General features: G+C 37.7%; 1 protein-coding gene and 1 pseudogene across 5 annotated transcripts in view; one reads left to right on the forward strand and one right to left on the reverse strand.

Moving 5' to 3' along the window:
- Positions 1-24,895, reverse strand: part of NEDD4 (neural precursor cell expressed, developmentally down-regulated 4, E3 ubiquitin protein ligase) — a 137,474-nt gene extending 112,579 nt beyond the window's left edge. For 4 of the 5 annotated variants that reach the window (XM_027840814.1, XM_027840813.1, XM_027840812.1 and 1 more), the window contains exons 1-4: positions 24,467-24,895; positions 14,808-14,881; positions 4,589-4,667; positions 4,457-4,495 (exon numbers count right to left, since the gene is read on the reverse strand). In XM_027840814.1, the coding sequence (XP_027696615.1) occupies positions 4,457-4,495; positions 4,589-4,667; positions 14,808-14,881; positions 24,467-24,511 (237 nt within the window). In that variant the 5' untranslated portion in view covers positions 24,512-24,895. The remainder of the gene's footprint in view (positions 1-4,456; positions 4,496-4,588; positions 4,668-14,807; positions 14,882-24,466) is intronic. The other variant, XM_027840815.1, reaches the window with a different exon arrangement.
- On the forward strand, positions 7,439-7,996 carry LOC114027010 (annotated as a pseudogene).
- Positions 24,896-27,913: the final 3,018 nt, after the last annotated feature.

Genomic DNA, 27,913 nt, shown 5'->3' on the forward strand with positions numbered 1-27,913 from the left:
AGGTGGCACAGTGGATAAAGCACCAGACCTGAAGTCAGGAGGACCCGAATTCAAATTTGGCCTCAGACCAAACACTTGACACTTACTAGCTGTGTGACCCTGGGCAAGTCACTTAACCCCAATTGCCTAAAAAGAAAAAAAAAAGAATAGCAATAAAATAAAAAAATCCAAGTATTAACTTTTTTTGAGGTGTTTTTTTTACACTTGCCAAAGATGCATGTGCTGTAAGAACAGTTAACAGAAATAACCTGAGATGGTAGCTAGCTTTGTTTAATGTCTTATGAAATTTTCATGAACAATCCAAGCAAGTTTTTTAAGAAAATGTATATTAAGTATTAAGTATTAAGACATAAGTAGAATAAAAAGTTTTATGAACAGAATAAAAAAGGACAATACAACTGAAATTAATTTATGGTTTTAATGCTATGCCAATCAAAGTATCAAAGGTATATACTCTGCCAAACTCGATAAAAAAATTACAAAAGTCATTTGGAGAAATAAAAGATCTAGAATATCAAGGGGAAAAATGAAATGATCTTCATAAAGCTTAAGTCTGAACATGTCACCCTCATATTCAACGGACTCTAGCGGCTCCCTATGACAGGATCAAATATAAAATCCTCTGTTTGGCATTCAAAACCTTTCACAACCTGGCTCCCTCCAAACTTTTCCAGTCTTCTCACACCATACTCCCTGCCTTCTACATACTCTGTAATCCAGTAACACTGGTCTCTTTCCTGTTCCTTGTACATGACACTGCATTGACCAATTCCTAGCATTTTCACTGCTTGTCCTGCACTTCCTCTTCAACTCTTTTCCTTCTCATTTCTGTTTCGTGGTTTCCCTGTCTTTCTTCAAGTCTCAGCTAAAGTCCAACCTTTTGCAAGAAGCCTTTCCCAGTCCTCATTTTCAGTGTCTTCCCTTTGAGAGTACTTATAATTTATCCTGTATATAGCTCAGACATTTATTTAGGGTCATAAGTGACCCTAGGCAAGTCACTTAACTTTTCTAGGTCTCAGTTTTTCTATCTGTAAAATGAGGAATTTAGACTAGATGATTTCCAAGATCCCTTCCCGTTCTAGACACTATTACACTACCAATGAAAGAAGCGGTAGTAACAATATTTTTAAAAAGAGAGACAGAGGATAATAGAAACTAGACACCAGGAACATTAATAAATATTGATCACATCATTCCCTAAAGGAGCACCATCACAAAAGTCTGCAAGAATAGCTAAAAATAAGATGTTTTTAAAGGTGTAGCAGTGTGCTATATACAAGTTGGAAAAAAGTGATTAATGAACTCAAAATATCATAGAATATGCTAAAATATGGAGATGGTAACAATACTTTTGTGTTTAAGAAACATCTTCTTTTACCAAGCAAAGTCTGCAAAGATTATAGATGCAGAATGGAATGGCACCTTATGCGTCATGCAGCCGAGCCCCTCAACATTTTACAAAAAAGGATACTGACGCTCAAAGAGCAAAGCAACTAAGGACACAAGGCTATTAAATGACCAGGTAATATCAAAGTCCAGGTCCTCTAACTCCAAATCCTGAGTTCTTCCCACTTGCTACTGCACCAATAAACAGTCAGGTAAGCTGGTGAAATACATGAGGATATTACATAGCAACATAGCCAGCGTCTACATGTTCACAATAAATGGGTGGAAAAATAAATTAAATTGACCAGAAGAGTGAAGGAAGCCAGTCTATGTAGTATCTTTCTATGTGTGTGGCCTATGAATTCTCATAGAATCACAGAATAATATAATCATTTAGTTGCAAGGTCATCTAGTCCAGAGGTGTCACACATAGAGAAACTCCACAGAACCAGACTGAGATGTAATTGAGAAATGTTTAACAAGATAATTAAAATATTATACCACACAGATAATTTGTGACTTTGTCAGTATGCAGCCTATAGGGATCCATTTTGGTTTGAGTTTGATACCACTGATCTAGTAAAATCCCTTAGTGAAGCAAAAATCCTCTCCTTCACATTCTCAACAAGACATCACCTAAGTCTCTACCTGAACATTTTATGATAGCCCTGCAAATATTTAAAGGCAGTGTTTCTGTCTCAAAAGTTTTCCAGTCAGGCATGAGGAGAACCTAAAGAGTATGGTATGTTTGAAAAAGAGGGAGATCAGAGTATCTATCAGAAGAGACGGTCAGAAATGTAACAAAAGTTAAATGAAGTTGAAGAGTAAAAAAAGTCTATGAAGTTGAAGACTAAAAAAAGTCTATTGGATTTGACAATGAGGGTACCTTAAAAGACAGCAGTTCTAATAGAACAATGTATTAAAAACTTGATTACAAGGCTCTGAAGATAGCATAGGTAGTAAGAAAGTGGAAACACAAGGAAAGAGTTGGAATGGTAGCTGGAAAGGATAAAGATGACTATAAAGAACTGAATATATTTATAGGCAGAAGGGAAGGAGCTTCTAGTGACGGAGTAACGGAAGATGCAAAAGAGAAAAGAGAAAATTCCTAATCCAAAGTCATAGAAGAGTTGAGTAAGGGTAGAATCAAAATAAAAGGATGACCCTTCCTGAGTGGAAGGATAAAGGGATAATGATGCTTGGAAAGTCTTAGGACTAGGGGAGGGGAGCTGAGGGAATTCACATTGGGTGGCCTCAATTTTCTCAGTGAAGTAGGATGCTAGTTGTTAGCATGGGGGCAGTGTATTTATTGGGGGCAAGAAGAGAAAAGAAGGGGCAGGTAGGTGGCTCAGTGGATAGAGCTCCAGCCTTGGAGGACGTGAGTTTAAATCCGGCCTCGGACACTTGACACTTACTAGCTGTGTGACCCTGGGTAAATGACTTAACCCTGATTGCCTCAGTAAAGAGAGAGAGAGAGAGAGAGAGAGAGAGAGAACAGAGAGAGAGAGAGAGAGAGAGAAGGAAAGGTTTTGAAAAGTCAATGTAGAGAATATAATAAGGAGTTGGCAAGGGAATAGCAAAAGTATTGTTCAAAAGCAGGTTACATAAATATACAGTATATTATGTAAATATACATAAATACACAATAATTCTAGGGAAGTAGCTGGTCTAAAGGAAGGCTACTTGAGAAATTGCACTATCTTGAAGGATCTAAATAGCTTCTTTCTCTCCGAATAGAGGATGGAACCAAGAACATCTCAATTTTAAGGAGAGGGATAGAGACAGACATTCCTCATTTCTCTCATTTCCCACCTGCCTATGTTGACTTTTTATTTCTTTAATTTCTCTGGCAACACTCATTTTGGTCTTCTTTGGCTTTCCCACCATGTCCCTATGCCAGACACCTCCTCTAGGAAGAGTACTCCACTTTTCATTTCAACTTTATTTTGTGTGCTGTCTTCTTCCATTAGATTGTAAGCTCCCTGAGGAGAGGTACTATCTTTTTTTAAAAATTGTATACTCAGTGCTTAGCACAGTATCTGGCATATAGAAGGCACTGCAATAAAGTTAAGGCAGGTCACCCTGCCTCAAAACTGGGTGCCTCTTTGAAGCCAGATCTACTTAGTCTTCTATAATCAGGATCCCTCCAGTTGTTTACTCATAATCTCTTTTACACTCTGTCCACTACAATCAAAATAGTCTGATAAGATGTCCCGTATGTGCCACATTCCATCATTCACACCCGCATTCTTGCACATATTGTGATGATGAAAACATCACTTCCTATTTTGCCCGTATTCTTGTACAAATTGTGATATGAAAACAGCATTTTCCTACTTCTGATCTCTTAGATTTCATGATCTCCAAAAATTTCATCATTCTACAAAATGAAATCAATTCTGAAACTCACATCTCCTCAGTATTTGAAAAAAATGAATATTCAGTTTTTTTTTTAAATAAACTTATCTAAAACACTGTGATAATTAACAAACTGGTCAATTTTTTTCTTCATTTCTATCTACTAGCTTTTGATAAGATGGACCAAATACCAATCTGATAAACACAGGAAGACAATAAAATTTTTCATAATGAATAAGGAGTATTTATCTTTAAAATGGTTTATTTAAAATAAAAGTAAGAAAGTTCCAGTTTTCTGAAGATAAGCAAATTTTCACTAATGACACATTCAGACTTTCTATGGTCATATTAAACTGCAAACCACCAAATGAATCATTTTCAAGAGACACTTGCAAAATTGTTTAGAATTCTTTAAAATTAGAATCCCCAGTAATACCTATTAAAAATATTACTTTGGGGGGTAGCTAGGTGGCACAGTAAATAGAGCTCTGGCCTTGGAGTCAGGAGGACCTGAATTCAAATCCAGCCTCAGACACCTAACACTTACTAGCTGTGTAAGCCCGGGCAAGTCACTTAACCCCGATTGCCTGACCAAAAAACAAAACAAAAAAAAATTACTTTGGGAATTGAAGATTACAATATTGGCCTGTCAAGGTTAAGAAAACCTCTGTAATTTTCTAATTCTAAGGAAATAAAATTCATTTATACTTACTCTGAATAATATCTCTTCATTCCACTTTGGATTCAAAGTCTAAAAGATAATAAAACAGTGTGAAATTTTTCACATATTGTCATCAGAAAAACAAAGTTTGTTTCAGACTCATTAAATACTTTTAAGGCAAACCTTTTTAGCAGTTTTTGTTTGAACAGTATTTAGAATTCCATTCGTGGGGTCATACAGCGTTACTTTCACATAAGGATCACTGTTAAAAAAAAAGATACTGCTTTAACTACTGTTCTCTATCAATAAAGCATATTCTACTTCACAGATAACATGTCGAACTTCATATATTATTTAAAATATTTCACTCAATATCCAACTGTCAATTTTTACTTCTTATGCTTGAAGTCATAGTTTCTTATGACAAAAAGAATTCCCAAAAAAATTATACTGAGTTTTGGACTTTGTTGAAATCTGTACTATTGTTTATTTGGTACGCTTTTCCCAACATTTTTGTAGTTCTGATTCCTAACAATTATTTGTATGATTTCCTGACACCTTTTCAGGTGTTCTACCTTTTCCAAAAAGGGCTGCATTACAATTTTTTTTAATCTACTATATTAGAAAGGCTTTGGTAACATATTGCATCTGCTGTCTGAGAACTAACCATGAAGCTCATCACCAGTAGGCAGGCCTCTAGGTGATAACAGCTGACATTTGTGTAAGTTTTATAGCTTACAAAAGTATTATGAAAGTAAAGGGTACCAGTCCCTGTATGTAAAGAGACATATCTGTCTTTTGTGGTGTTAAATCATCTTTCAAATTTCTAACCTTCAGGCTGAAAACCACAAAACTACTAATCAGAGTGTTAGAGGAATAAATGCTGGTTAGTAGAATTTTTGAAGCTAATTCAGGGTTAACATTGAATTGAATATAAAATCCTTTCAGTTTTGACCCTTGCTGAAAAAATGTATTATAAAATGTATTAGTCCATTTTCCTGCCTTATTAAATATAGTATAGTACGTATAAATAAAATCTTCTACAGTTGAGTCTATTGTAGTGACTCAGTCATCTTTTTGAAGCTCTTTTCTTTGTAGAACTCTGCAGAAAATATCACATTCATCACATTTTCAGCTGAATATATAGTGATCCTGGGACATGTTTTAGAAGCTGATTTTTTAAAATTAATTTATTTTTAATTATCAACAATCACTTCCATAAGCTGAGTTTTAAGTTTTTCTCTCCCTCCCTCCCCGAGATGGCACGCAATCTGATATTGGTTATACATATACATTCCTATTTAACTTATTTTCACATTAGTGATGTTGTAAGTAAGAATTAGAACCAAAAGGAGGAACCACCAAAAAGAGGAAACAAAACACAACAGAAGAAAAAAAAATAGAAGCTGATTTTTTAAAATGAAAAAAAAAATGAAGTAAAGGGTACCTCGGGCAAGCCACTGGTTCAGTTTGCCTCAGTTTCCTCAACTATAAAATAGAGATAATAATAGCAACTACCTTTCAGGGCTGTTATAAGTACAATAATGAGATATCTCTATAACACTTAACACAATGCGTTGGCATACAGAAGGCTCCTTCAAGGAGGAAAAAAGCACCAACAAAAAAAAAATTCAATGTAGCTGAAGAAGTAAGACCACGGGAGTCTCCTTCTTCACTATTCACTGTTCAGATGGTAAAGGTTCATGGTGAATGGGATATGTTTGTTCATCAGTCACCCCACTAAGTGTCTTTACTTTTGAAGAAGGGTGCAGGGATTCTAATGGGCTTCTACCTGAACACTTTATACAACTGTTTTTGTTCATGGTCCTTGGTGTCCTATGCATTTTCTATGATGGGTAACATAAAGGCTACCACATACATGAGAATTGAAGACTCTGTTATATTTGGAGAAACCTAAACATAATTCACATCTAGGTTCATTTTGGAGCAATCCAAAATGTTTCAACTGTAGGTGGGGGCAACAAGTCCCCAGATTGAACATGGTTCTTGTGAGCTCATAATCTTCAGGAGAAGAGGGCCCATGGATGATATATATATATTATCTCATTTGAGCCTTAAGACAACTTTGGGAGATAACTACTACCTTTCATTATTCACATTTTAACAATGAGAGAACTGAGGCTCAAAGAGGTTAAGTGATTGACCTATGCTCACATAGTTATTAAGAGTTAGAGGGAAGGTCCAAATACATGCTTTCTGGACTCTAAGTCATCAGTCCATCCATTAAAATAAACTACCACTGATGAAAGGGGATAAAATATTTTACAACATCACCCATCAAACAAACATAAAATACAAAATAGTTCTCATTTCCACATGACTCCTGTAATAATGACAAGAATGATGGGAAAAAACGGTTGAGTATTAAGAATCACTAAGTTTTTGAGTTGTTTATAAATATTTTAAATTATTGGCACTTGAAACCTGATATCCTTCTCCAAAAACCATTTAGTCAATATATTATTGTAGAAACTAAATCACATTAATATTAACATTCTTGCTATAAAAAAAAGAAAAGAAACCAGAATATATACAGAAGTTGCACCTAAATAGAAAGATGGTACAGATACTTCTGGGAAAAGCAAATAAAGAAATGGCAGAATATTTTCCATCCAAAGGCAAGAAGGAACATCATTTCCTAAGAAATTTGGTTATCTTACGTTCCCACAGCCATGAAAAATATAAATATACTCAGTTTAAGTTCCAACATCTGTTGCAGAGGATGAAGAGGGAGAGAAATTATATGAAGAAATCATAAGATTCTTCAAATCAAATTTACATATATATTACAACTCACTGACTTCAATGCAAAGGTGTGCAGAAGGGAAAATAGTGAAAAATATGCTGGGAAAATATGTCTCAGGGTGGGATTGGCTCGTGGACTTGTGGGCCCACTGGGCCCAGATTCCCTGAAATTATGGATTGCCCATCTGTGTTTTGAGAAAACTTTAGCATGTGGTTTTCTGGAGTTACTACAACAAGAACTGAAAGTATTACAGAGCTGGCGTTAGGGGTAGGAAGGCCAGTGGTGTCCGAGTCTGCATAGAACTATGCTTCGAAGTATTCTGGGAAAAACCTTTCAACCTCTTGGCTATACTCTTCAGTATGGCTGTATGGCTCATTGTGCCTTTGAATACGTTGGTGGTGTTGTCATGTGTTCGGGACCATCAATGGAGCCTACATTATAGAACTCTGACATTGTCTTCGCAGAAAATCTTAGCCAACATATTTATGCTATCCAAAGAGGCGACATTATAATTGCCAAATGTCCAAGTGATCCTAAATCAAATATTTGTAAAAGAGTAATTGGTTTGGAAGGAGATAAAAGTTTTCACGCACAGCCCATCAAATTACCTTAAAAGCCATAGTTATGTACCAAGAGGTCATGTTTAGCTGGAGGGTGATAATCTCTAGAATTCTACAGATTCTGGGTACTATGGGCCTATTCCATATGGACTAATCAGAGGACGTATTTGCTTAAAGATTTGGCCTCTGAATGATTTTGGATTTCTATGTGATACTCCCAATGGCCACAGATTTTCTGATGAGTAATCAGCATTCAGCCAACCAAATCACTTCATTATAGCATCGTGTTCTTCAAGAAACATTTTTACTAAGTCACTGAAACCATATATTTATAAATAAAGTATTGATATTGAAAAAAAAAGAAAATGTCTCAGAATCAAGAATTCAAAGAAGCCAAAGGCTCACAGAATATACAGTAGCTTCATGAATATATAGCACAAATATTTTCTTCAAAAAGAAGGTTGGAAAGCACTGGACCCATGGGCAGTATCAAACTGTTATCACAAAATGAAACCGACTGTATCTTGACAAGTGATGGCTGGTTACCAATTTCTGACCTAGCTCTCTATCCAAGTGTTCAACTTGTTAGTGAAAAGATCAAAATCAACACCAAATTAGAAGGGAAAGAAGATACACCAATATTCTAATGGATATGTGATCTCACCATTAAGGGTATTCTCTCCAATCATACACATTGCAATCCCACCATTCCTGCCCAACTTTATGATACCTGTGCTAAGTTCAACACAGAATTCCCTCACCATGCTGGGACTTTTTTCGTGTTCTCTTGATATCTCAAGGATGAAGCACTCAGACTGTCCATTGGTTACCCTCTGCTCTTGTCATATGACCAGGTTATTATCTTTTTCATTCATGTATTTCTTTGATGACATCTTTTACATTGCTTCTCTCCTAAACTCTATGTTTTTAATGCATTGCTACCTGCTCACACCCACAACGCAACTCTCCATTGACCTTTGGGTGATTTTCAATTTTAGTTCTTCAGAAATTGTCCTGTTCCATGACTCAAAGCTACTTAGGAGCACCAGAACATAACTTTTTAAGCTGTATCTGTGATTTCACTGGTGTAGAGAATTCCTGGTAAGGAGGTAAGGAGGAAAGGAGGAGTACTCCCATGCAGACTAGCAATTGTTATGCAATTTACCTACTTAGAGTAGTCTGAGAACAATAAGAGGTTAAGTAAATTGCTCAGGGTCTCATAGTCAGAGGTAGGCCTTGAACTAAGTTCTCCCTGATTCTAAGGATCCCTATCTATCCACTATACCATGCTATTGCTTGTCATAAGACTATTAAATTGACAGTATGGGCTTTGCTTCAGGCAGAAGCTTGTAATTATTAGTCAGAAAGTCAACAAACATTTATTAGGGGCTTTAACATGTACCAGGCACTGTGCTAAGCACTATGGATATAAAGAAAGGCAAAAGTGTACATTGTAGTAAGGAAGATGTATAAATAACTAGGTATGTTCAAGATTAGCTGCTGTCCTTCATTCTCAAAAAGGACCAAAATGACATCATTATGTTAAAGTCAAGTGACAGTGTCCATCTGTGGCTGATCAGACCAATACAATCTCAGAATGCTCTACCACAGGTCAGGCACAAATATGAGGAGGTTTCTTTACATTTGTGCATTCTATATTTCTTTTGAGCTACTTCAATTCTGCTTTGCTCATATTGTACAGCACCTTCTCTTATGACGGCATAACATGTTAGGCAGTCCTGTGCCAGCGTCTCCCATGTCACACAATCAATTCCAAAGTTTGTAAGAGAGATCTTGAGAATGTCCTTGTATTGCTTTTTCAGATCACCATGTGAGTGCTTGCCCTATGTGAGTTCCCCATAAAATAGTCTTCCTGTCGAGCGTTATGTTTGGTATTCAAACAACAAATATGGCCAGCCTATTGGAGTTGCGCTCTCTGCAGTAGAGTTTGAATATTTGGCAGTTTAGTTTGAGAACAGAATAGATGAAGTTATGTGAAAGGGGAAAACATTAATAGCTGGATTGGGGAAGGAGGACTGAGACAAGCCTCCCGAAAATGAAATTTAAGTTTAATCTTGAAGCAAGTCAGGAAAATTAAGAGGCAGAGGTATGGAGACAGAGTATACCAGACATTGGTGACAGCCAGTACAAAGGCATGAAAACAATCCAGTATAACTAGATCACAGAATGAGTAGAGACGAATAAGGTGTTAAGAACACTGGAAAGATAGAAAGGTGCCGTGTAACGAAGAGGTTTACATGGCAACAGATTTCATATTAGATCCGAGAGTTAACAGGGAGCCAGAAGAATTCACTTACTAGTAGGATGATATGATCAGATCTATGATTTTGAAAAATCACTCTGGGAGCTGGGCAGAGGATGGAAAGGAATGGAGAGAGATTTGACACAGGAAGACAGTTAAGAGGTTACTGCAGTACCCCTGGTAAGAAGTGAAGAGCACCAGAACTAGGGTCGTGGCTACTGGAAAGCAACATGTATAAGACATATCGTAAAGGTAGAAATGACATTAAATATGTGGGGTGAGTGAGATTGAGGAAAAAAAGGATGACACCAGTTACAGTTCTGATGACTATAAAGATGGTAGTTTACTCAAAGGTAACAGGGATACTTGAGAAGGAAAAAGCAGGAGAATGAAATGGTGAATCAATTAAGGAGGAATAGAATGTCTGCCTAGCTGCAATGAAGGCCCCATTGAGAACAGATGGAAAATCTGTATTGGCCCAATCAGTGTAGTTTCATCATTTTCTCCAGATTTGTGCAGCTACACATGAATATAAGTATAGGAAATGGATAGTGAGTGTAATCCAGGGTTGGGGTTTGGCAAAGCATGATTCATAATTAGAGAAGGGGGCAAGGGAATCAACTATGGAAGATAACATCAAGTTGAGCTGGTTCATAAAATGGTCAAAAATGAAAGTGAGAAGAGTGTAGTTAAAGCAGAAGCAATGGCCTGAAAAAGAACTAAAGGGTCAAAGAAATGGAAGTCACAATGAGGACAAAGGACAGTTAGTGGTCATAAGGTATGGGAAAAAAGAGAATGACAGAAGATTATAATAAGCTACAGGAACTTCAAAGTTCACAAACATAAAAGTTGAACAGTTGTGGATGATGGCAAGATCAGGTGGGAGGAGGGGAAAGCTGGTGGCCTCGAGGCCACATGTGGCCCTCTAGGTCCTTAAGTGCAGCCCTTTGACTGAATCAAATTCAAACTTCACAGAACAAATCCCCTTAATAAAAGGATTTCTTCTGTAAAACTTGGACTCAGTCAAAAGGTCACATCCAAGGACCTAGAAGGTTACAGGTTCCCCACTCCTGGAACGTGACCATCACTGTTTGTAAGAGTTGGAAAGTTGTTGTAAAAAGTACTATATATGTAGTGCTTTCAATGATTTTCCCCAAACTATTCTCTAAAAATATATTTTTTAAAATAACATTCTTCTGGTGATGTTATATAGCTGTCAATCATGGGATATCACAAACTCAAGAAAACAAAAACTGTGAGTTACTCAAAGAACAATGGAGAGATGTATAGTGGATGTAAATAAGAGGCAACATGGTACCAATGATTATTTGTAGAAATTATATAAAATATATTACTAAAGAAAAATATTCCTGGAAAAGTAAGTGGGTCAGTCTTATAGTAAAAGATGACATGACAGTTCCTGTGCTGCCCCAATACCCATGTAATAGTAAAAGACTAGAGGAAGACCCCCAAAATACTGGGAGGCTCCTATTAAAGATTTACGAGAGAACACGGGTAAGAATCTCATAGGACAAGAAAGGGATAAAAGTTGCACTGTAGAAAATACCCAATTCAATGATTAGATCACAGATTCTTTAAAATACTGAAGTATTTAACTAAAAAGTCAGGATCATCTGAAATCCAAGATTAGGAATCACGGAACTAGCTAGCTTAACTCTCATTATTTCCTTATTTTGCCAAACTGTGAGGAGAAAAAAAAAAAAACTACTTGTCAAAAGAATACAGTACCGAATACTCTCACTCAAATAAGAATAGACAGCAATCTACTGATGTGTCAAGTCAAGGCTGTCAACATAACCTATAACTTTCAAGTATCTAAGAAAAAAATAATAATGAATTAATACAAGGCATTTATATCATGCTTTAAATGTGGAAATAACTTACGTTATCTCCTTTGAATCCTAGAGCAACATTGCTAGGTAGCCACTATAGGTATTATTATTCCCCTTTAACAGAGGAGAAAACTGAGGCTTCTCAAAGAGGTTCAGTGAGTGGTTGAGAGTCCCCCAGCTATTAAGTATCAGAACCTGGTATTGTTGACTCCGTCTAATGCTCTATCCACTGAACCATAATTTCCCTAATTTATGTATTCCTTCTAGTACCTAAAATGCATAAATTACTAATTCAAAAGTACTATGGTATAGTAAGGAAACATAATACCATTTGACTAATTTGCCACAAAAAAGTCATTTTACTATTTTAGTGATTTTTATAATTAGTGACAACATAATTTGAAATTTTTCTTCTTTTACTTTTATTTTCAAGTAACAAGTATTTATTAATTTGTCCTCATTATCCCTGCATTGGGAAAATTGGAAAACAAAAAACAAATCCCTCAATGCACATCTACATAATCTAGTAAAATAAATACACACATTAAAACTGTCCAAAAGTATTTTTTTTTGCATTTTAAGTTCACCACTTGTGTCTAGTGAGTGCCATTTTTCATCTTCATTCTTTCAGACTCATAGTTAAAGAGTCTTTCAAAGTTTTCTTCCCCTTTAATATTATCATAGTATAAACTGTGCATTCTTCACTTCAGTTCATAAAGTTCTTCCCACTTTCCTCTGAAATTGTCCACTTTATCATTTCTTGTGGCACAATATTACATTATATTCACATACTATAATTTGTTTACCCATTCTCCAACAGGAAGATACCTCCTTTATTTTCCATTTTTTGACTATCATGAAAAGAGCTGGTATCAATATTTCTGTACATATAGATACTTTTCTTCATTGATTTCTTTGGGCTACTGGTCTAAAAGTACTGGAGTTGAATAAAAGGGTATACACAGTTCAGAAACTCTCTAGCTATTGTTCCAAACAGCTCTCCAGAATGGCTGGACCAATGCATAGCACTACTAATGGTATGCTAGTTTATCTCTTTTCCCAAATCTCCTCCAACTTATATAAGTTTCTATTTTTTAACTTAACAGTTCTTTTACTCTCACAACACAAGCAGGTTACTCATTAAATGAACTCTGATTAAATGATTATAAATAAGATTTTAAATAAAATCCACAAGTAAAGATTCTCTCAATTTGTGTACAACATTTGAGCTGACAAGTCATTCAAGTATTTTCCTAGCAATTTGCTTAACTCAAGTGGCACTAGCCAGTTGGCAGAAATGTGGCCCTTAGAGGCGGTGGCCAGTGGGCAAAGATACACACCAATATCTGTGATTAGAGGGCAAAGATGAACACTCCATCAGCATTTCACTTAAATTGTTAAATTTATTGGCATGTAATTGTTTTAATTTCATGAGCAACAGATACCAGAGATGGCACCAGGAGGAGAGAAGACAGCAGCAGAGTGGAGCAGCTACCAGTAACAGTGGTAGCCTAGGAACAGAAGATGGGGCTCTAGCATGTACAAAGGCACAAAGCATGTCCACTGTAGCCTACTGCTTACTATGATCTAGAACAGACTAGCCCACTACATAGCTGCCAGTACAACATCCTTTTACAACTCATCCAGGGTTTGGAGGACCAATGGGGTGGCATTGTTGGGTGGGACCTTGCTTTCTGGCAACCAGGGGAAAGCCAAAGTGCTCAGCCACCTCCCACAAAAAGGCAGTAGCCTCTCAGAGACATTTCATGAGATGAAGATAGTGTACTCTCCTCCCCATGGCCCTCTCACTTAAGTAGTTGGTGGGTGATGTCATCTTTGCTATAGCCTTGATATTCCCAGGGCTGTTTCTATTTATGGTCATCTGTTTTATACTGAGTAGCCCACTGTGAATTGCAAAGATTTGGCATCATTCATCACAAACCTGATTATTGAGACTTGGGCCTCTTTTCTTCTACTTTTATTTAGCATTCTTTCCATAGCACCACATTGCCACACAAGTGATCTCTCTCCCTACTTGAATTTTCCTAAAGCACTTTGTCTGGATCTTTTTCTAAACCCCTATCGTTGTCGACCTGATGTCACAATTATTTGTTTACATATATAAGTATAATGTGTGTGTCTAACAGAAGGAATGACACAGATATAGGAAACATGGACATGATATACATATCATGTATATGATATACATGTATATGTCATATGAGATATGGATATTATATACTTATATCCATATTGCCTGTATCTATATCATTATATATCATGTCTATATCTCATATCTCTATCTATATCATTCCTTCTGTTAGACTATTAGCTCCTTGAAGGCAAAGACTGTTTTTCATCTTTGATTTCCCAGTTGCTCACACTGTCTTGCAAAGAGTTAGGTACTAAATAATACTTCACTACTTCAAAGAGTATTTTCATCAGCATGGATATTCTCTCTATTGATACAAATGGTAACCCTTGCATATATTAGTAGATAGTCTTCAAGACTTGCTATAATAAAAAAAAATTATCACTTTAAGTCTGACCTAATGATAAACTTCTCCAAATTTAGCTACGTTTGTCCTTAGGCAACAGACATACAGACCATCACTGGGCTTGAACACTTTCCAGCCTTTCCATACTCAAAGCCTTTTCAACCTGGTAGGCTCTGCTGGTAAAGAAGAGCTAATAATGGCTTAACTCAAAATGGTAAATAAAAATTGCCTTCTACTACATAGCCTTTGTCCTGAAATAGCTTGTATTATGCCTTTGAGAAACCAAAGTTCCTTTCTTGTCACAGGTCTAAGAGTGGGACTTAAGTGGAGGTCTTTAATAAACATTGACTTACTGAATTCTAATCAGCACCAATATTTTGTAATCATATCATTAACAGTAATTTACAAAAAGTTAACACATAAAATCTTTGAAAAAATCACCGAAATTTCTGTACACTTACCTAGCTCCCAAGAGATCCTTCTTCGCCAGGCCTATTCCAGCTATAACTTTCACTCGAACAATTCGTGAATTTTCCTAAGGTAAAGTTAAAATTTAATTATTCTATATGGACTTTTAAAAAAATTGAATAGTATGTTTGTCAAATATATTTAATAAAATAATTAAATTAAAACTAGTCAGAAGTTTTATAGAATTACTTTGACTAAAAGGAGGTTATTGATGCAGTAATTTTGTAACTATTACAATTTTTCAAATTTTTACCTCAGCAAATCAAATGAAACTATTACTGTCTGCAAACTTTACATGTCCCCTATAATAATCTATTAATTGAAATACACATCTTATTCACAAAAAGAGGCAGCATGCTATATAGTAGGTAGAGAACCAGGCTCAAAATCAGGAAGATCTGGGTTCAAGTGCCACCACAGACATAATAGCTGTGTAAACATGGGCACACAAGTCATTTACTCCTCTTGTCTTCTAGGAAACTCTGTGAAACTAAAAATTTCAGAGAAGGCGCTGAGCTGCATTGGTAGAGGGAGTTTCCTCATGCTATTCATTATACCAGTGACATCACAGGTTCAGTTTCAATCCCTCTTCCAAAAGCAAACCAAAACAAAAACAGCCAAAAGATCACTGAACAGAATCAGACAACTAGCAAGGAAATGTCCAAATTACACAAAGAACAACCACTGTTAACAGATTTGAATCCCAAACTGAATAGCCCTCTATAGTATGAAATCTAATTTGTCAATTATATTAGTATTATATGCCAGAGAGATCTAAATTTCATCTTGGCTCCTCATATTTCTGTTAACTAGCCCTACTAATACCATTTGCTGTTCATTAGACCCCAATTCCTTTCCTTAATTTCCCTTTCTCTTCGTTTTCCTTTTTCTTTCTTTTCTCAGCCCAGATAAAATTCCAATCACCTAAAATAACAAAAGATCATAGCAGAGATCACAAAATTAAGGCTAAATGACAATTAATATGGCTAATGATTTGTGGGGAGACAGTTTATAAAAACAAGAGAAAAAAGCACCAATTTGGAAAGGCATCATAACTGCATAAATCAGTTTTAAGTGAACAAATGTTTTAGTTTGGCATCTAGGATATATCCAACTTCCAAGTTATATCAATTAATTACAAACCTAATATGACTATTGCCTTTGTTACTTCAAAACGAAAGTTCTCTGTCTTTGGCAGATGGTTCAACCATTTTCCAGACCATTGTTGTTTTACGGTTTTTTGTTTGCTTGTTTGTGGGGAAGGATGGTGCCCAGTACAAGTTAGCATTTATTACCTCTATTCAGCAGCTTTCTCAGCTGCTTCTCCAACCCCAGCCCCTCTTCAACACCTGTTTTTTTTTTCCACCTTCAACTGGGCTACAGTAACTTAAATGCAAAGATTTCCAGAAACTGCCATAGACATGACAAGAGAACAAAGCCACCTCTAAATCTTTTAGGGATGTTTTTTGGTCCTTTTCCTACAGGATAAAAAGGCACTTAAAACTCCAATCTAAAATTCAAAAAGATATCTAAGGACTAATCACTATTTTACATTTACTTCCTGTTTTGTCTATTTCACTAATGCTGACACATAGACTCTAATTACTCCCATGCAAAGAGAACTTAAAAGATTTTCATTCTAAAATGAGCTTTGATACTAGCTCATATACTAGCAAAATTCTTCTCCTGTTCTACACTGGTCCACATTTTAAGAGTGAAAATTAGAGATCAAAGAGAGGGAGCTAATGTTAGTTAATAATAATGTTAGTTACGTAACATATAAAAATCATGTTGTGAAATTCAGTTTCCTAATGCCTAATACTTTGTGTTAGTATTAAGTATTTTGGTGTGCGTATGATTTCATCAAAGTGGTCATTCTCATAGCGGGGCAGATCACAAACCATTTACACGTTTTCTGTGTGATTTCTGGCCTCATCCTCCAAAAATCTGTACAATTTCCTCTAGATCAGGGGTTCTTAACCTGGCAGCTTTTTTTTTTTTTTTTGGTGGGACAACTGAGGTTAAATGATTTGCCCTGGGTCACACGGCTAGTAAGTGTCAAGTGTCTGAGGCTGGATTTGAACTCAGGTCCTCCTGACTCCAAGGCTGGTGCTTTATCCACTGAGACACCTAGCTGCCCGGAACTACTTTTTAAAAGAAATATGCTGGTAACTATATTTCAATATAATTGGTTTCCTTTGTAATTTTACTCATTTAAAAACATTATTCTAAGTAAAGGTCAAAGAGCATTTATGAATTGCCTACTCTGTCAGGCACTGTGCTAAGCATTGGGGATACAGAGAAAGGAAAAGACAGTGGCTGCCTTCAAGAAACTCACAATTTAATGGAGAAGACAAAAAGGAGACAAATATATACAAATAAGTTATATACAAGATAAATAAAATGCCAGAGGGAAGACACCAGAATTAAGAAGTTTGGAAAAGACTTCCTATAAAACCTAGGATTTTAGTTGGGACTTAAAGGAAACCAGGGAAGTTAGTAGGCTGTGGTTAAGGGAGAGTTCCAGGCATGGGGGACTTTCAGCATGATATAGGATGCTCTGTTCGTGGAACAGCAAGGAGGCCAGTGGGGGCGGGGGGAGCGTTGAAGGGCTTTGAACTCCATAATGAGGATTTTGTATTTGATCCTAAAGATGATAGGGAGTCACTGGAGTTTACTGAACACAGAGGTGACATGGTTGGCCCTATTCTTTATAAAAATCTCTTTGATGACTGAATACAGCATGGACCAGAGTGAGGAGAGCCTTGTGGTAGGCAGACCAACAAGGCCAGGCAGGAGGTGATGAAGACCTGCACCAGGGGGGTAGCACTATCAGAAGCGAAAATAGCTAGTATTTAAGAGAGTTTGCAAAAATGAAATCAACAGACCTTGGCAACAATTTGGATATGGTTAAGAGATAGGGAAGAATCAAGGATGACACCTAGGTTTTGAGCTTGGGAGACTGGAAAGATGCTGGCGCCCTCAACAGCAATAGAGAAGTTTAGAAAAGGGAAGGATTTAGGGGAAAAGATAATGAGTTCAGTTTTGGACATGCTGAGTTTAAGATGTCTATGCGACATGTTTGAGATGTCTGAAAGACAGGTGGAGATTTGAGACTGAAGTTAGGGCTGTATAGGTAGATTTGAGAATAATTACGGAGGCGACAATTAAATCCAAGGTTTAACCAGACAGACACACAAAAAACGGTTAAGAACTCCTGCTACAGATATTTTAATATTTCCTGGCTAATACCACAGCACACAGATTATCTATTATCTCTTGCACTTACCCACTGTACATTTCCTTGATGATTTTTCACATACCTTCTGGCATATAAGTTATACTTGGTGATATGCTGCAATCTACTCACATACAACACTGGTCTCTCTTTTGCCCTAAGGGTAATTCATAATTTTGATTCTTTAGAGACTGTGTTACCCCATAATTCACAGCCATACAACATCATTAGGAGATTACTGGTATTAAAAAGATGGATTTATGTGCCAAGGAACAATCTGGAATTGTTTAAAAAAAAAAAAAAAGTCCTATTCAAATTCTTGAATGCAACCCTGCCTATTTACCACCTCCTATTCAATTCTAGGTCCAGCTCACTGACCATCTACAATGCCTTTTCAAAAGTACTGAGGGTTAGCCATCAAGTGTGAAACATAAATTAAGCAATATTCCTACCTTAAACACCTGGTTTTTCCTATGTAAAATGCCTGGTTAATGTCTTGACTGTATCTTACTGCAGGGGCCTTATAATGTTCCATGGCAGAATGTTATCACATTTTCATCTTCAAATAGCACTATGTGGAGAACCTCACAATGATCAAGGAATCTCTCTTATATTTACACTAAGCACAGAATGTTTGCCATGACACCAACAAACACTCCTGGAAGGCATTCGTCTACCTGTATAATGATACTAAGAAGATCACTGAACAAAATTTATTTTTGTGGTTATATCACAAAATTTCATATTATTTTAATATATATATGGGAGACATCCTACCACCTAGATATAGTGGATAGAGCTGGCCTCAGATTCAAGAACATCTGGTTGGGCTCATGTTTCACCTTTCACACATAACTTGCTGTGTTTCCTTGGACAAATTACTTCAGCTCTGAGCACCCTAGGAAACTCTCTAAGTGGATATGTGGCAGAAAAGGCGCCTGCAATGGGAGAAGTTCCCTACTCTGGGAGTTTCCCACACAGGTCCAAAGTTCCTGTGCCTTATGTAGCACACTGAGTTCTGACGTGGCAGAACTTGACTGTGGTGGTCACCAGTAATACCTAATAATATCTAACATTTCTACTACACTTTAAGGTTTTTAAAGTGCTTTAGATATATTATTTCACTTTATTCTCACAATTCCATGGTACTACTGGAAGTATCATTGCCATTTTACAAAGGAGGAAACTGAGCCTCAGAAAGGTTAAGTGGTTTGCTCACAGTTATTTTTTAGAGTACGGTATTTCACAGCAGTGTTCAAACTAGATATCTAGTGTCGCTAAATCTGGCACTCTTTTGACTATGCCATGAAAATAGATTACAACAGAAACACAAAGATTTATTCCATTTCACATCTATTCATTATCCTCCTGCAAGTTTCACCTGTGAGCTTTTTGCAGGCTCATTTTATTATCCTCAACTTCTTTTCACTAATATTCCATCCTCCTCTGTGATTTTTCCCCCAATGTTATTGATTCCTTTTGCTTTTACATCACAATCATTTCCAAACATACCTTTCTCTTCTTCCTTTCTCTATGTGGAGCCCTCCAAAACAATTTTTTAAAAAGTTTAGCAAACCAACTGACACAAGGATGATGTCTGAGGGTATATGCAACACTTCATATTCCCTGCCTATTAACTCTCCAAAGAAAGTAGAGTATTTTAAAATTATTCTCTGGGGCCAAACTTAGTCTTTAATTACATAACTATCAGTGTCATTTTATCGTTCTTTCCATTTACAATGCTGCGTCAATCTGTATAGTGTTTCCCTACTGTTTATTTTACTCTGAACCTGTTGATATTATACATATATTCCTTTCTAATTCTTCATCTTTGTTGTTTCTTGGTTTATTTCTTCTGCTTACAAAAATTTTAATGACTTAGTTTCTAATCTGAAGACAATCACTTCTGCCACACAAGCACACTTTACTAAATTAACGTAGACAATTTTTCTCTTTGGCAATTTATTTGACCTATTTACTTGGCTATGCAGATTGATTACAATTATGACTTGTGAACAAACCAAGCAATTTTTTTTTCATCAATTTCCTCCCAATATAATCTGTTTCTTGGCACAAACATACCTATGGTTGTTTTGTGATATTTTTTCTTTTTCCTACAAAATAGTATGTGACATGTATGAGTACCTGATACTGCTCTCATAAACTAATACTCAAACAACAGTTACAACCATTTTGAAGGAATACTGTCATTGATAGAATCTCCTAGCAAAAGCATTTCAATTAATGTAATTACATTACTACAGTACCTAGCTATTCCATGCATATAATCTGTATTACTTTAAATTTCCTGATTCTAGGAAAATATGTTTACATCTCAGTCACTACTTTATGTTACACTTGAATATTTAGCAGAAAGTTCTGAAAACTTTATTTTAGCTCAAATACTTTTATGAAAATTTTAAATAGTTCAGAAGACTAACCCAAAACAATGACCAGGGAAAATTGATAATTCTTACAGAAATAAGAAATAAGGAAATTTGCAAATCATATCCTGCATCTCAAAATGTTTAGCAGCAACCATTTGTGAAGGTAAACGTCTATTTTTAAAACCACTTCTTAAATTTCTTTGTTATACTCTCTGTACTTTTCAGGTTGCCTGTTTTTACCCAGAAAAACAAAACAAAACAAAACAAAATAAAAACTTCTTACCCAAAAGAGGCTCTAATTATCTTCCCTCAGGTTATTTTCCCCTCTTCTGCCATTCTATTACTTCTGTAGATTTGAGATATATATTTAAAAATATTTTAAGTTTAGGGAATAATCTGCTCAAGAACTTTATTTAACTGTTCTACTTCTTCTTTCTTATTATTTATTTCTAGACTATTCCAGCTCCAAACAATCCTCTTTTCCTCCTGTACAAAAACTTGCTAAAAGAGACTAGAATTAATAGAGCTTATCTAATATCCAGGTACTTCTTTAAGCATTATACCCATGGACACAGATGTACAGTTGAGAAATTAAATTAATCATCTCTTTCATACTAAACAGATTATTTTACCCTTACTAAACACTGGTACTCTTATTGTGAAGTGATTTTCTTTTATATTTCAAAATCATCTGGAAAGGAAATTCTGAGAGCCCCACAAAACTAGGCCCCTAAAAAAATTAGCCAATAGCTTACTGTGATCTATTTATAAAACTTTTCTAACTGAATATATTATTTTCAAACCTATATAATTAGAAATCAGGTCTATTTCTAATATTTTTGTTAACATATCTTAAATTTTTTTTTCTATTTTTAAAACAAAATGTCTTTAAAATATTTTAAAACTGATTTTTAATTATGTCTAATAACTGATGTTTATCCACTCTTGTTACTTCATTTTTCTACAATGAATACACAGCCTCCTCTAAACAGGCCTACAGAAACCTTGGAAAAGTTTCTAGGGTCAAGAGTGAGTCAGCTGCAGCCCTCCTTTTCCCTTTGTAGATCAGTCCCTCCTACCCCATCACTCCTAGAGTTCAACTAGACAGTTGTAGCAACCTAACTACAACCTCATCATCAACATTTTGAACTGAAATAATTTTTTAAAATCACATTGAATAAGAAGAGTTGAGTGTGCTGGTTCATTTAAAAAAGAAAAGAAAAACAAACTTCAAAGCCATTTTAAGACAATCACACAAGAGGAGGCTAAAGTGTTAGTACTACTAAAGCAAAGAATCACTAGCTGTCAACAGCACTGGAGAAAAGAAGCTCCTCACATGGTTCTGTTATTTCATCACTACATAATGAGAGAAGCAAGCAGCTCCCCTTTCTCAATCTTAATCTCTTGCTCTTACTCTTGGCAGAATGGAAAGAGGAGCAGGTTCACAGCCAGACCTCTCTCCTCCTCTATGATATAGTAATTTAGGGTTATAAAGGAAATAGAGGCATTTGGAATCTTGGCAAGGCAAAAGCCAGACCTCCACCTGACCAATCAGAGTGATCTCTACATGTAGGTGGTTGTCTATACCATGAAATCTGTTGTGGGGTCTGGAAGTCTTAAATTCAAGAACTGAGACTTCTGGTCTTGGCCCATTGCTTGTGACAATTCTGCTGAACCATACTACAAAGGAGTAACTGGCATGGGGAACAAACTAAATTAGCCTTGGCTAACCCAGTGAGGTATGCAGTGGCAGGCACCTGAACATAAGACAAGATATTCCAAGTTTGAAGTTTTTTAATTGCTCTAGGGAGGAAACAACCAGAAAAAAAGTAAACCTCACTAATGAGATACCAGGAGTCAGCACAAAAGGCAAGGAGCACTAGAAAAGAAGAGTTAAGCTTTTCAAACATTTTGCCAAGGACTTATTCTGTTTCTGAGATTTCCCTTTAGAGATCTAGAACATAGTAAGAGAGAGGGAGAAAGTAAGAAAATTCAGAGCATGAGAATTTGGCTTTTGAACAACACAGAGAGTCCCAATCCTGTCTAGATGCAGTGTATGTCTACCTCAGAATTGTCTAAAGCAAGTATCCATCCTACAGAACTAGAAGCGGGACAGTCTTTCTTGTGATCTTCAGAGTCAGAAAGACAAAATGATCAAAGGCATAGTGTTCTCCTCCTGTTGAACTATTAGCCAAAAAATAATGTAGCTATTATCTAGCACTTAATATACATATACATGTACACACACATATTACACTTTTAGTACATTACAGTATAATATAACAGCAAATATATTTCCACCAGAAATTATCTTCTATCAGCATATACAACTATCAGATGAAAAAAAATTTTGTTGTTCAGCAGTGTCAGCTCTTTGACTCCACCTACCACAGCACAGCCAGTCCCTTCTACCCTCCACTATTTCCTGAAGTCTGTCCAAGCTCACCTTTGTTGCTTCCATGACACCATCTATCCTTCTTACTCTCTGCCATCCCCTTCTCCTTTTGCCTTCAATCACTCCCAATAAATAATTCTCCTTTAATCAAATTGTACTTAAAAGGAATTAAAAGCATTGTTGTTTATATCAGGACACACCAAACTAATATCACTAAGGATAGGGACTGGATCTGTGATTTTATTGGTATAGGGAACTTCCAATTACAAACTCCTGCCAAGGCAGGTGTGTACCTTCCCTCCAATTTCTAGTCTTAGAGAGTTTGCTTAGGGTACTTTGAGTTTAAGTGATTTGCCCAAAGTCACACAGTCAATAAGTGTCAGATCTTCCTGGTTCCAAGCCTGGTTCCAAGGCTTACTCTGTAGCCAGTATGCTAGTAACTATTGTTTTTATAAAGGCTCTACATAGGAAAAGACAGGAGGGACATAGCAAGAAACTAAGCTGAGATGAAAGCAACGTCTCATTCTACAAAATATGTCCTCTATTTAAAAATTACTGAAAGATATGTGTTGGTAGCTGTTAACACAGACAAATAATTATTAATCTCGGGCTACATGTGAATCTATCACATAGCAAATATAGCCTCTCAATATTGGCAGTTGAGCATTTACACTCCCGAGATTGAATTACCTTAGGAGTCATACTACTTCTTATAAAATTTTACAACTTTTTTTTTTCCATTGGCTTTTTGCAGGAGGGTAAAACCTAAATGGCCTTAACATAATATAACATAACAGCAGCGGAAATATATAACAACAGCATTCAGGTCACACAAAACTGACAAAACATATTTTACTTTTTTAAATAGAGATGAAGAAGCACAAAGATCAGCTTAAACTATAACGACATTCGGAATAAAGGGTTTCATTTCAGTAAGTTTAATTTCAGTAAATTAAGTTTCAGTGAGTTTAATTTCAGTAAAGGCTAAAAAATAAAGGACCGAAACAGTTTTTCCACGTTTGCCCTGCTTATTAAATCCTCTATATGAGTAAGTAATCACTACCACCCCGAAACCCAAACAAGGGAAAAAGAAAGGCTTCAGATAAAGAAAACAAAGAACGAAGACGTCTCGGGATATTGAGACCTCAAGAGTCTCACTCAGGTTTAAAGTCCAACAATCCACCGCCCGAGTGCCCAGGCGGTACGGAGCAAGCCTGGCCGGCCTCGGGCGGGGCCCGGTTACACGGGATGCTCCAGGTGATGTGCAATGATGCATCCTAGAACTCCCCAGCGTACCTTCCCCTGCCCCCGCCGGCACGCGGGAGAACTGCCCAGGCCCGGCGGGGGGAGGGGCGCGCGAGGCGTCCCGCACTCGCCCGGGGCCCACATTTCGCGGCTAAAAAGGGGCTGGAGTGGGGGCCGGGCGGGGTGCAGATTAGGCTGGCTGTGGCACGGTTCCCAGCTGTCCACTTTAACTCTCAAGAACCGGCCCTCCGCGGGCCCCGCCCCCTCTCCAACCCGGCAGAGCAGCCGAGCCCAGGAACCCAGAGGTGAGTGATCCACGAGCCGGGGCCTCGACCTCCCTCGGGAGCGGGGGGTGGGGGGACGGCAGGGACCAGCGGATCCCCTCACCTCATCCTCCAGAAGTCCGAACACCTCCACCGGAGAAGTTGCCATGTCCCGGCGGGGCTGAACAGCTTCTGGACTCGTTCGAGTCTCCCTCACCCCCGCCCGGAATCGTAGCGGGAAAGGGAGAGGAGGCAGAAGACGGGAGGAGGAGGAGCGAGAGAAAGGGGAGGGGAGAAAGCGGACAAGCCGCAGCAGCGCCACCTGCCGCGGGGAAGAAGACGAAAAAGAAGGGGCCGCTTCTCGGCTCCTCGGGCTCCTCGACTCCCCGTGCACGCGCTGGGCTGGAGCGGAGCGCGCGCCTGAAGCGGGCCGGCCTCGGGCCTCGAAGAAGGGGCTGGGAAGACGGACTGGGAAGGTTCAAGAGGAGGGCAGTGAGGTCTGCGGCGCTTCCTTCCCCGAGACCGAAGTCAGGCTGGAATCAAGCAGCGGAAAAGTCTGCGGAAGGGCTGGGCGAGGCGGGGTGCGATTGGCCTGGGCGGGAGGAGGCGGGGGTGGGAGTCGCTCGAAGCTCCGCCCACCGAGCCCGGGCGGAGTAAAGGACGGCGGGGCTCGGCCGCGGATCCCGGGGCGCCGTCCGAGGGCGGGTCGCTGCGACTCATGCTGGCGTGCTGCGCGTTGTGCGGGCGTTTCGGGGCAGGGGCGACCTTGAGGGGTGCGAGGGAGGTGTCCCCTGTGTTCGCCAAGCTTTGCAAACTCGCTCTTCACGCCCGTTATTTCCTGGCGTTATCCCAAGCTCCTCTTCAGTAATTGTTATTATTTTTTTTTTTTTAGCCTTTTATCCATATGCCTACCGAGAGGGCCCTTGAGGATACCACTGAGTTGGGATTTAAACTCAGGTTTCCTAATTCCCATAGGTTGTGTGACTTCACTTCCACAAATAACAGTAGTATTGCCTCATTGAATTCACTTACATTTCTGTGCGTCTGGTGGTTTGTAAAGAAACACTTCTATAAGGTTCCCAGTCATATCGTTTTGAGTCAAGGGGGGAGAGATAATGCCATTTTTTGGTTAGATTTATTTTCAAATTTTCCATACTTGGTCATTCTAAAACAAAATGTTGGATTTTAAAAGACCAGGAACTAGCCGACCATTGTAGATATTCCCCATCAGCTGCAAGCAGTGCAGTCCCATTACTGTATCCGTTACAGGTAAGAGTAAATTCTTTAGTTGACTTCATAACACGTCTGGACAAATTAATAAATGTGATTTAAAATGATAGATCCGTTACTCCAACTTAAAAAGTAGTAAGTGGAAGAAAACTACACACATCAAAAAATAAAAAGCCATCTATCATGGCCTTGCCTCATAAGCTTCCCTTTCCTCATCCTCATCCCGCCTCCATATCTGGAACCATAAACCCTGATCAATTAAATTCTGTCATTGCTTGTAGAGTGTGTCACTCTACTCCATTATGGTTTCATTCACTAACATAACTTTCTAAGACTAAAGTGTCCTGTGGCCACCACTCCTCTATGTACATTGTTTCCTCTATTAGAATTTAAGATATTTGAAGTCAAGGCTAAAAGCATTTATTAAGTGCTTACTATGTTCCATGCATTGTGTTAAGTGCTGGAAATACAAATACAAGCAAAAAAGAAATAGTCCCTACCTTCAAGGAGCGTACTTTCTAAGGGGAAAGAGACATGTAAAAGGTGTCTGAAAGGTGTTGGGGTAGTACTCAGTGAGGGGCAGGGTATCAAAGCCCATAGAGTCAGAAGAATTCCTCCGGGAGAGGAATAAAAGTCGACTGGCTTGGGCCTTTCTTCCAAATAGAGGGAATAGAAGAGAGAAGTTCAGGGTGAGAAGGCCACAGATGCTGGGGGACTTTGATGTTTTTAATTCGTATCCCCAACACTTAGCACAGAGCTTGATACTACTGTAGTAAGCACTTAATAAATGCTTTTTCATTCATTTAGTAATCAAATTATAGCTAAGCTTTTGAAAAGTTAACATATAATAAAGTCATTAAGTTATAGTGATAATGGTCATATCACCTACCCATCTCACCATTCCTGCTTCTTTCTGGTGTTGAAATCAGAATGACTTACCAGTGAGGCCAACTTTAGAGTATGTCAAATTAGGACAATTACCTTGGGCCCAGCATTTTGCAGTACCCAGCCTAGGCCAGGCAGGCCAAAATGACTAGAGGGCAGTGCAAACTAGCAAAGAGGCAGGGCCTGGAAATGGGTGCTCCTCACCAGGGCACACATACATAACATGACAGTATGTAGCATATGCTCTTGAGTATGAGATTTTAACTTTGAGTTGGCTTAAATACCCTTTAGACTAGGGACCTGCGGTCCATAGACCCTTATAGATTTCAGGAGATTTTGTAAACTTGGATGGGAAAAAAAAATTACTTCTATATTTTTATTAACCTCTAGTTTCCTTTGAAGCCTATGTATTATTTTATGCATTTAAAAGTTCTGAGAAGGGGTCCATAAGCTTCATCAGACTGCTAAAGTCATACATAACAAAAAAAGACAGACACTCTACTTAGCTGAACCCTACTCTCACTGGAAAACTGGATCCTGAGAGCAAGGCTTCTCCATTTCCCCTCATGGCCCTAGAGGGGCTGGATGGTGGTTTTCAAATGCTGTAGCTCGTCAGCTGAGGCCGGGGTTTTTCTCTTCCCCATCTGTACCCCAACAAGTGATTGTTTTTAAAGGGCTTTACTGGAAGGCTTTTACCCTAAGTTTCTATGTACTCAAATACCTGACTCTAAACTAGCCTTCTGGTTTTATGTAAGCCCCACAGGGCATGACCACTGTTCAACCTATCTGAACAGATTTTTTTTTCTTTCTTTCTTTTGCTAGATTTTATGACTTTTTTTCTTTTTTATTAATTAATTTATTTTTAGTTTTCAACATTCACTTCCACAAGATTTTGAGTTCCAAATTTTCTCCCCATCTCTCATCTCCCCCACTCCAAAAAGGAGTGCATTCAGAATATCCCTTCTCCCAAATGTGCCCTCCCTTCTATCACCCCTCTCTTCTCTTTTCTCCTTCCCCTTCTATTTTTCTGTAGGGCAGGATAGATTTCTATACCCTTTTGCCTATATGTCTTATTTCTCAATTGCATGTAAAAACAATTTTTAACATTAGTTTTTAAAATTTTGAGTTCCAAATTCTCTCTCTTCCTCTCTTCTCGTCCACCCTCATTGAGAAGGCAGGCAATTCAATATAGGTTTTACATGTGTAGTCATGCAAAACACTTCCATAATAGTCATGTTGTGAAGGACTATTTCCTTCCATCCTATCCTGCCCCGCTGTTTATTCTGTTCTCTCCTTTTATCCTGTCCTTCCTCAAAAGTGTTTGTTTCTGATTACCCCCTCCCCTAATCTGCCCTCTTTTCTATCGTCCCCTCCTCTCTTATCCCAGTCCCCCTTCCTGTAGGGTAAGATAGATTTCTATACTCAATTGAATGTGTGTGTTATTCTTTCCTTAAGC

Source organism: Vombatus ursinus, unplaced genomic scaffold (genome assembly GCF_900497805.2).
Source record: "Vombatus ursinus unplaced genomic scaffold, bare-nosed wombat genome assembly UNPS02014848.1, whole genome shotgun sequence".
NCBI lineage: Eukaryota > Metazoa > Chordata > Mammalia > Diprotodontia > Vombatidae > Vombatus > Vombatus ursinus.